Consider the following 10,983-nt stretch of genomic DNA (forward strand, 5'->3'; position numbering starts at 1 on the left):
TGGCATCTGGTCCCATCATTTCATGGCAAATAGATGGGGAAACAGTGGAAACAGTGCTGACTTTATTTTTCTGGGCTCCAAAATCACTGTGGATGGTGATTGCAGCCATGAAATTAAAAGGCGCTTGCTCCTTAGAAGGAAAGTTATGACCAACCTAGATAGCATATTAAAAAGCAGAGACATTGCTTTGCCAACAAAGGCCCGTCTAGTCAAGGCTATGGTTTTTCCGGTAGTCATGTATGGATGTGAGAGTTGGACTATAAAGAAAGCTGAATGCCAAAGAATTTATGCTTTTAAACTGTGGTTTTGTAGAAGACTCTTGAGAGTCCTTTGGACTTCAAGGAGATCCAACCAGTCCATCCTAAAGGAAATCAGTCCTGGGTGTTCATTGGAAGGACTGATGTTAAAGCGGAAACTCCAGTACTTTGGCCACCTGATGTGGAGAGCTGACTCACTTGAAAAGACCCTGATGCTGGGAGAGATTGAGGGCAGGAGGAGAAGAGGATGACAGAGGGTGAGATGGTTGGATGGCATCACTGAAACAATGGACATGGGTTTGGGTGGACTCCAGGAGTTGGTGATGGACAGGGAGGCTTGGCATGATGCAATTCATGGGGTCGCAAAGAGTTGGACATAACTGAGTGACTGAACTGAACTGAAATAGAAATACAACTTTAAAGCTCTTTAGAAGAGAAACTAATTGTTCTTTTATGAAATATCTGTTAGTGACAAATATGGCTTTCAGAAAATAAACGATTTCTATATTTCAGTGGCTTATTTATTTCCACAATGGTCCTATACTCACTGGCTTTTAGCAGAATAGGAAATTAAGCCAAGCCTCACTCCGAGCTCTCTAAATTTTTAGTAATTTGATTCCCTTCATAAACTTCTCTTATATGTGGAACTTATTGTCTTTTTTCTTTGAAATTATGTAGTAGAAAAAATTGTCATGTCAGCATAGCAATGAAATGAAAATAGATTGTAAGAAATGTGATTTGATTTTATTGCTTCCATATTAATTTCAAATGCACAGTAGCTTTGGCTACTAAAACGCTTCATTGACCACAGCAGAAATCCCTACAATCATGCTTATGATGTTTTATTTGCGGAGTTGTACATATTTATCGAAAGCAAAAATTCCACTACACCTCTGCTGTTGTAAAACATAATTAAATAAATACTTATATTCAAATAAAGGACCAATTAAACTCCCAGGCCTAAATATTTATAACCTGAAACATATAACTACTAACAAATCTTATCTTTTAGGTTGCAACAAAGCCTTAAGCGTTTTGACCTTTTCTACCAGCCATTCTGATGAAGTCTTGCTTCTCCATGGGTGTCTGTTAGCAAAGCTGCTTATTGGGTGACAGGCACTCTGGGTCTCACCTTTCATGACCAGCCCTCACATGGTGATGACATTTCAGAAACAACACCAAGACATGATCTATGAAAGAAATCATTGCTAAAGTGAATTTTATTAAAAGTAAAACCTTTACTTTGCAAAAGGCAGTATCAATAGGATGAGAAGACAAGCCACAGATCGGGAGAAAATATTTGCAGAACATGTATCTGATAAAGGACTGTTACCCAAAATATGCAAAGAACATTTGAAATTCAAGAATAAGAAAACAACTCAATTTAAAAGGAGGCCAATGACATTAGTAAATACCTCACCAAATAAGAAATACAGATGGCAAGTAAGCATAGGAAAAGAAGGCCCAAATCATATGTCATCAGGAAAATGCAAACTACAATGATGAGATATTGATACCATACACTCCTTTTACAATGGCCAACATCCAGAGCGCTGACAGCACCAAGTGCTGGTGAGGGTGTGGAGCGGTGGGAGCGCCCATCCGCTCTGGTGGGAACGCAGGTGGTGCACACAGCCACTGTGGAAGGCAGTATGGTTGTGTCTTATAAAATTAAATATATTTTAACCGTCCATTTTGGCAATCACCCCTTCATGGTATTTACCTTAGCTGAAAGCCTGTGTCCACACAGAAAGCCATGCATTTGCTGTGTACAGCACTTTCATTTTATCATAATGGCCCAAACTCAGAAGCAGCCCAGCAGTCTTCCGTGGGTGAAAGGATGAATACCCTGTGGTACATCCAGAGAGTGGGATGCTGTTTGGTGATAAAATGAAGTGAGCCATCCAGCCACAAAAGACCCATGTGTAACTAAACGTGTGATAGCAAATGAAGGAGGGCAGTCTGAACGAGCTATGTGCTGTTTGAGTCTAACTGTATGCAAATGGCACCCCACTCCAGTACTCTTGCCTGGAAAATCTCATGGATGGAGGAGCCTGGTGGGCTGCAGTCCATGGGGTCGCTAAAAGTCAGACATGACTGAGCGACTTCACTTTCACTTTTCACTTTCATGCATTGGAGAAGGAAATGGCAACCCACTCCAGTGTTCTTGCCTGGAGAATCCCAGGGACAGGGGAGCCTTTGGGGCTCCCATCTATGGGGTTGCACAGAGTCGGACACGACTGAAGTGACTTAGCAGTGTGCCATTTTGGAAAGGGCAAAATGCTGGCAAGACTGAAAGGGGCATTGGTTTCTAGGGGTTGAGTGGGGAGGGATGAATAGGCTTAGCACAGTAGGTTCTTAGGGCAACGGAATTATTCTGGATGATACTAGAGTGGTGGATACATGTCCCTACATGTTAAAACCTATAGAATATACAACACCAAGAGCAACCCTAAAGTAAATGGAGGACTTGAGGCAATAAAGTATATCTATATAAAATCAACAATTGTAACAAATGTGCTTTCTGTGGGGGGATGTTGATAGTGGGGATTACACAGGTGTGAGGTAGCAGGGTGAGACATCTTTGGGAAATCTCTATACCTTCCACTCAATGATGCTGTAAACCTAAAACAGCTCTGCAAAATAAAGTTTGTTTAAAACTGGAAAAAAGTAATGTAAAATAAAATGATCAAAAATTAAAGAACAGAACATTGCTATTCAGCACCGTCTTCACATAAGGGACGTGTTTTCACATGTAGTTTAAAATAGGCAAGTTTATGCAATCAAAACCACAGTGGCTGATATAAAAAGGTAAGAGGTAAGTATTGCTGTGGATGTGAGAAAGGAGCCCTTGTGCACTGTTGGTGAGAATGTAAACTGGCGCAGCCACTGCTACAGAAACAGTATAGAAGATCCTCAAAAAATTAAAAATAGAGCTACCATATGATCCAGCCATCATGCTCAGTGACTCAGTCGTGTCCAGCTCTTTGCTACCCCATGGACTGTAGCCCACGAGGATCCTCTGTTCACGGGATTCTCCAGGCAAGAGTACTGGAGTGAGTTGCTGTTTCCTTCTGGGAATGCTGTATCTGGGTATATTCTCAAAGGAAACAAAAACAGGGTCTTGAAGAGACATCTGCCCTCCCATGTAACTGTAGTCTTGCTTATAATAGCCAAGATATGGAAACAAGCTGTTGACAGGTTAACGGATAACGGAGAGTTTATATACTATGTACATGTATACACACACACACATATACCTGTGAGATATTAGCCATGAAAATGAAGGAAATCCTGGCATTTGTTTCAACATGGATGAAGCTTGAAGTCACTATGCTAAAAGAGAAAGATAAATAATGCACTGTATCACTTATACATGGAATAAAAAAATTAATCAAACTCAGAAAAACAGAGCTGGGGCTGGAGGAAACAGGGAGAGACCACTGTAAGGGTGTGGACTTGCACGTATAAGAGGAGCAATGTTGAGGATCCTATGTCATATGGTGACTGGTTGATAACACTGGTATTTAAAATTTTCTAAGAGATGAGAACTTAAATGCCCTCCCCAAAATTATGTGAATTTATATTGTAATATAAATTACACCCATCCCCAAGAAAAAGAAACACAAAAAGGCACAATGGTTGTCTGAGGAGGCCTTACATAGAGCTGAGAAAAGAAGAAAAGGTCTTACGTTTAAGTCTAAAGGCAAAGGAGAAAAGGAAAGATATACCCATCTGAATGCAGAGTTCCAAAGAAGAGCAAGGAGAGATAAGAAAGCCTTCCTCAGTGATCAATGCAAAGAAATAGAGGAAAACAATAGAATGGGAAAGACTAGAGATCTCTTCAAGAAAATTAGAGATACCAAGGGAACATTTCATGAAAAGATGGGCTTGATAAAGGACAGAAATGGTATGGACCTAACAGAAGCAGAAGATATTAGGAAAAGGTGGCAAGAATACACGGAAGAACTATACAAAAATATCTTAATGACCCAGATAATCACGATGGTGTAATCACTCACCTAGAGCCAGACATCCTGGAGTCTGAAGTGAAGTGGGCCTTATGAAGCATCACTACAAGGCTAGTGGAGGTAATAGAATTCCAGTTGAGTTATTTTAAATTCTAAAAGATAATGCTGTAAAAGTCCTGCATTCAGTACGCCAGCAAATTTGGAAAACTTGGCAGTAGCCGCAGGAGTGGAAAAGGTCAGTTTTCATTCTAATCCAAAAGAAACGCAGTGTCAAAGAATGTTCAAAAAATTGCACTCATCTCATACACTGGCAAAGTAATGCTCAAAATTCTCCAATGGAGTCTTCAACAGAATGTGAACTGAGAACTTCCAGATGTTCAAGCTGGATTTACAAAAGGCAGAGGAACCAGAGATCAAACTGGCAACAACCGTTGGATCATAGAAAAAGCAAGAGAATTCCAGAAAAACATCCACTTCTGCTTTGTTGACTATGACAAAGGCTTTGATGGTGTGGATCACAACAAACTATGGGAAATTCTGAAAGAGATGGGAATACCAGAACACCTTAGCTACCTCCTGAGAATTCTGTATGCAGGTCAAGAAGCAACAGTTAGAACTGGACATGGAACAATGGATGGTTCAAAATTGGGAAAGGAGAATGTCAAGGCTGTATATTGTCACCCTGCTTATTTAACTTATATGCAGAGTACATCATGTGAAATGCTGAGCTGGATGAAGCACAAGTTGGAATCAAAATTGTAGGGAGAAATATCAATAACTTCTGATATTGATGACACTACTCTTATGGCAGAAATCGAAGAGGAACTAAAGAGCTTCATGATGAAGGTGAAAGAGGGGAGTGAATAAGCTGGCTTAAAACTCAACATTCAAAAAACAAATATCATGGCATCTGGTCCCATCACTTCATGGCAAATAGATGGGGAAAAAATGGAAACAGTGAGAGACTTTATTTTCTTGGGCTCCAAAATCACTGCAGATGGTCACTGCAGCCATGAAATTAAAAGATGCTTGCTCCTTGGAAGAAAAGCTATGACAAACCTGGATAGCATATTAATAAGCAAAGACATTGCTTTGCCAACAAAGGTCTATCTGGTCAAAGCTATGGTTTTTCCAGTAGTCATGTTTGGATATGAGAGTTGGACTATAAAGAAAGCTGCACACCAAAGAATTGATGCTTTTGAACTGTGATGTTGGAGAAGACCCTTGAGAGTCCCTTGGACTGCAAGGAGATCACACCAGTCAGTCCTAAAGGAAATCAGTCCTGAATATACATTGGAAGGATTGATACTGAAACTCCAATACTTTGGCCACCTGATGCGAAGAACTGACTCATTGGAAAAGACCCTGATGCTTGGAAAGATTGGAGGCAGAAGGAGAAGGGGATGACAGAGGATGAGATGGTCGGATGGCATCACCGAGTCAATGGATGTGAGTTTGATCAAGCTCCGGGAGTTGGTAATGTACAGGGAAGCCTGACGTGCTGCAGTCCATGGGGTCGCAAAGAGTTGGATGTGACTGAGTGACTGAACTGAATGGAACATTATAATATATATTTATATATAAATAAATATGTGAGATGATAGATGTGTTTATCAACTAGATGGAAAGAATTGTTTCACAGTAGATGTGCATAGCAAATCACTGTAATATTTTACATTTTTCTGTGTCAATTTATACCTCAATAAAGCTGAAAAATAGGCAAGTTTCCTAAATATTTATCTGAAAATTGTATGATATATGGTTGGCAGTTCGTTTGTCGTTTTGTTTATATAAAGAACTATTTCCCTTTACTTCTACTCATTTCTAAAGTATTCTATTTGAAATATCCTTATACTTGTATTGCTCATCTATTTCTTTTTAAAATAAGGTTAAGTGACACAGTTTTTCTTTAGAGTTATTGTTTGGTGTGACAAGTGTAGGATGAATTTACTGAAAATGCATTATGCCTCCTCAACCGTGTAATTATTCCCACGAATCAGGTTAATGATGAGAAGCAGAAACTGCTTTCTGACCTTTCTGCCAAACTGAGAACAGCCCTTTGCCTTGGCATAGAAAGTAATAAGGTCAATCTTTGGCCTGGAGAACAAGTATGAAGAAATATCCCTTTCAGATCCAATAATCCCATTTTTATTAGTTACATCTTCAGCTCATTCCTCAAAGCTACAATCAGTTCAAACTTTAAAAAATTGTATTTAATGATAATTCTTGAAAAATATCAGTACATCATTCTTAATATTTCAGCTTCTAGTAAATTATAGAGGTGGAAAGAGACAGTAAACTCCAAATCGCATGGTCTGAGGAAGCTCAGTTATTTCCGTCTCTTGATTGTGTACACCACTTTATTCTCTTCTTTTCTCCTGTCAACGCAGAGAAGTTACAAGGAAACTGTAAGTTTTATCCAATTGAATTAAAATGAAATATTCTGACTTAATTGAGCAATAATATAATAATTTGGGTGATATAATTCATAATATATAAAGTTTTACCTCATTGTAGCAGCCCCAGAATAATAGGGCAATTTAACTATATTTGTTGGAAGACTTTCTGCCTGTAAAACTCACAAAATCTGTTATTTTTAAGATGGATTTGTTATAAGACTTTTATTAATAGTACACATTGGGTGCTATTTTTAAAATGAGGTTTCATAAAATATAATACATATACAGAAAGTTCATAAAACATAGATGTACAGCTTCATTATTCAAAAGCCAAAGCCCTGTGTAATCACAGTCTAAGTCAAGAAGAGTGGCTTGTGCTCGACTCGGATTCTGTCTCCCAGTGTGTGCTCCCCACTCACACTGGGCTTGCGTCCGTCTAAAGTAACTACTGTCCTGACAACTGGGTAATGATTGTCTAGCTTTGCGATAGGTCTTTGTACCCCAATCAGGAATGCATTGCAAACTACGCCTGTAGTTTATCTGAATCAAGGTCATATATGTATATAATGTGTGTAAATATAGTTGGGTATCTGCTTTCTTTCAGTTCACATTGTGTTCTGTGACATTCACTTACATTGTTCTGTGTGACTACAATGCACGAATTTTCCTTGCTGTATCTTCTTCCTTTATGGTATCACAGTTTGCTACAGCGTTCGTCTACAACATATATTGGAGGGCACACGGTGTATCAGTGTTTTAAGCCACATGTACGTGGTTGGGACTGAGAATAATGCCATAAGGAACACACTTGCATGTGTGCAACGGGGCACAGGTGTCCTCACCAAGGTGCGTTTATATTAGATGTGAAGGATCAAAGCCTCGCCAGCGGTATGTGGGCTTCTGTGTTGCTAGTCACCCTCCCCTCACCAAAATGTGACGTTTCCTGTCTTCTTAGTTGCAGCCACTCTGGGAGATTTTACACAGAAATGCATAAGTTTTAAAACTGCAATGGTTTCAGGTCTTACATTTAAGTCTAATTGATTTTGAATTGATTTTTGTATACAGTGTGACATAAAGGTCCCATTTCATTCTTTTGCAGGTTGATATTAAGTTCTCCTAATACCATTTATTGAAGAGATTAGCCATTCCCCATTTCTCTCAAAGATTCAGAGACCATGTATGCATAGGCTTATTTCTGGATGTTCTGTCCTGTCCCGTTGGTCTACATCTGTTTTTCTGCTGGTATCTTATTCCTTTGATGACTGTTACTTTGCAATACATTTGAAATAAGAGCATGCAGTGCCTCTAGCTTTGTTCTTGTTATTCAATATTGATACGGCTATTCAGGGTCTTCTGTGGACTTTAAGATGATTTCCTGTGGACTTTAGGATGATTTCTTCAAGAAACCACAGGGATTTTGGTTGGGATTCACTGCAATGGTGGCCACTTTGGATGTTACAGATCTCTTAAAAGATTAATTCTTCCAATCCATGGATGCAGATTCTTACTGTTTATCTGTATCTATAATTCCCTTCATTAAAATTTTGCAGTTTTCAGTGTACAAATCTTCCACCTCTTTGGTTAATGCCTAAGTATTTTATATTCTCTGTAGCTATTATGAATGAGATTGTTTTCTTAATTTCATTTAAAGACTGGAGAATGAACCCCTTCAAATAAAAGTTAAAAATAGCAAAGGGGAACAAAATTAAGGCTCAGTGTGCAAATTTATATAGTAATGATTAAATTAACAAAGAAATGAAAACAAAGAAAGACTGTAAATCACATTTTAAAGCAGGTAAAATTTCCCCAAGGTTTTAAAATACCATTTCTGTACTTTTCTATTTCATATAGTATGTTTCACGTATTTGTCATAAAAGATCTTAGCATATGTTTTAAATAGTCTGCTCAGCATTGCATTTGTTTGAGGATTAAACCTGCTTTGAAGGAATAAAAACCAACTCTTTCTCTACAATATGATAGCAAAGTAGAGTAGACTATGTCTACTGGGTCTAGTGTTTAATAGTCTCTAATACCCACAAAATTGTCTTTATATTGCAAACAGGGTCCAGTGCAAGTCTGTTTAACATTTTTGCCCCTTCCTGTCAAACAGCTATTTTTATTACCCAGATCTTATTGCCATCCCTTGGTTCCTGCAGAGGACTGTCTCCAGAACCAAAGTCTGCAGATTCTCAAGTCCCACAGTCCGTTCTCCATGTCTGTGGGTTCCGCATTTGTGAATTCACACAACTGTGAAGTGTTGCCCTATGCTTACAGTCCGCAGTTGGTTGAATCTTCCAGTGCAGAGCCTGCAAATACACAAAGCTAAATGTAATATATTGTCACTATAAAATAAAACATACACACTTTCTAAAGCAGAAGAATCTCAACCTAATGGCTGCTAAGGCAGCAAACAGCACAATAGATATGTACAGTCTACTTCCGAATGATTTTATATGTGATTCTGTGCTATGGAAAAGCAAAAATTAACTACATTCATCTCCCTGCACTATTTCTCAGATTAAGGACTACTTACTTGTAAATAGAAAGGTATTTTTTTGTCTCCATAGAGTTAGATAAAGTTAGACTCATGATACACCATAGGTTAAGATAGCTCTCTTCTCTGAATATATTTATCAGTCGAAAGAAAGCAGTGCACAGGTGCTGTAATTTTCAGACTTAACCCATCAATGTAATAGATACATAAAGTCATCCCAAATTTGGGTTAGCCTTATTCAATCATGAATAAAAGATAATTTTGCCATGTATGGAATTCTAGGCCTATTGTTGTCCTCATTTTATACCCTGATGTTTATTGTTCCACGATATTCTGGCTTTCATTCTTTTTCTTGAGAAATCAGTTATCAACCTAATCATTGGTTCCTTGGAGGTTATTGTTTATAAACATTGATGGAGACATATTATAAAATCTGATGACTGGTTCACACTCATTTATTGACAGTAAATGTGATTAATGTACTTTTTGCAGCAGTTAATCTGATACATTCATAAGAGAATGAAAGCGTCTTGTGGTGCTTTATACACATAAGCCCCCAGAAATGAGACTCCGTTGACAGATCATTGTATTCCACTTCCTTGCAGATTGTCTACATGGGCTGGTGTGAAATGCGGGAGCAAGACCCGCTTCAGGACCGTGTGTACTCACCCGCCTTTCTGGCCCTGAGGGGCTCCTGCCTCTACAAGTTTCTGGCACCTCCAGTAAGTGTTTCTGTTCAACATCCCTTATTTTTCCCATGTTATCACAGCATAGTGACATCAACTTTACAATGACAAAGGGCATATTAGTGATATATTTTGAAAATAAAGTACAGGAAAAAATGCAAAATAGTCCAAATGTTTCTGAGGATTTCTTGCTAAAGATATATTTTCTGGCATTAAACACTGACTTTATAGCCCTTGAGAGACCTAGGATGCATTTCTATTTTGGCATTTTTTCCAGGCTCAATATGTTTATTATTTGACAGGTCTAAGTCAAATAAACCAGTAGTGCTTTCGATAACTTGTAATATCCCATATTTAATCATCAGCCTTCAAATTAAATTTGGATGAGGCCCTGTTTCACCTAAGGTCTTGCTTTTGGAAACATGTACCTTACACAACAGTAGAGTCTCAATAAATATTTATCAACTATAAATATTAAATGCTGAACTACTTGCTTACAGGTCTAATAACTACATAGGATCTTGGAATTATCAGGTTAGACTTGTTGTAATGTTTAGTATCTATGTGCACATAAAGTTCAAATCACCCAGAAGACAGAAAATCATAAATGCTTACACCTTTTACACTGGCCCTACTCTGAACAATTTCTTAGGACTGGAGAGACATACATGTTTAAAGCATATTTGAAATGAGTTGCCAGTCCAGGTTCGATGCACGATACTGGATGCTTGAGGCTGGTGCACTGGGACGACCCAGAGGGATGGTATGGGGAGGGAGGAGGGAGGAGGGTTCAGGATGGGGAACACATGTATACCTGTGGCAGATTCATTTTGATATATGGCAAAACCAATACAATATTGTAAAGTTAAATAAAATAAAATTTTAAAAAAAAAGCACAAACAAGTGAAACAGCTTCAACATGCTATTTAGAGCTTCACAATGTTAAGAACTTAGAAAAACTTCTTGATGTAAATATGTCTTTCTTAAATGAAAAGCCAGCGTTGACACGATGTCCAGTATTCTTTGTGTGTCAGATCAGATCAGATCAGGTCAGATCAGTCGCTCAGTCGTGTCCGACTCTTTGCAACCCCATGAATCGCAGCACACCAGGCCTCCCTGTCCATCACCAACTCCCAGAGTTCACCCAGACTCATGTCCATCGAGTCAGTGATGCCA

At 38.5% G+C, this 10,983-nt stretch overlaps 1 protein-coding gene across 1 annotated transcript in view; it reads left to right on the forward strand.

Annotated features, from left to right (window-relative positions):
• SNTG1 (syntrophin, gamma 1) overlaps positions 1-10,983 on the forward strand; it is a 152,967-nt gene that overhangs the window by 106,879 nt on the left and 35,105 nt on the right. The window contains exon 12 of the mRNA XM_010839011.1: positions 9,727-9,843. Coding sequence (XP_010837313.1) covers positions 9,727-9,843 — 117 coding nt within the window. The remainder of the gene's footprint in view (positions 1-9,726; positions 9,844-10,983) is intronic.

The sequence above is a fragment of the Bison bison genome, unplaced genomic scaffold, assembly GCF_000754665.1.
Source record: "Bison bison bison isolate TAMUID 2011002044 unplaced genomic scaffold, Bison_UMD1.0 scf7180017864108, whole genome shotgun sequence".
Taxonomy (NCBI): Eukaryota; Metazoa; Chordata; class Mammalia; order Artiodactyla; family Bovidae; genus Bison; species Bison bison.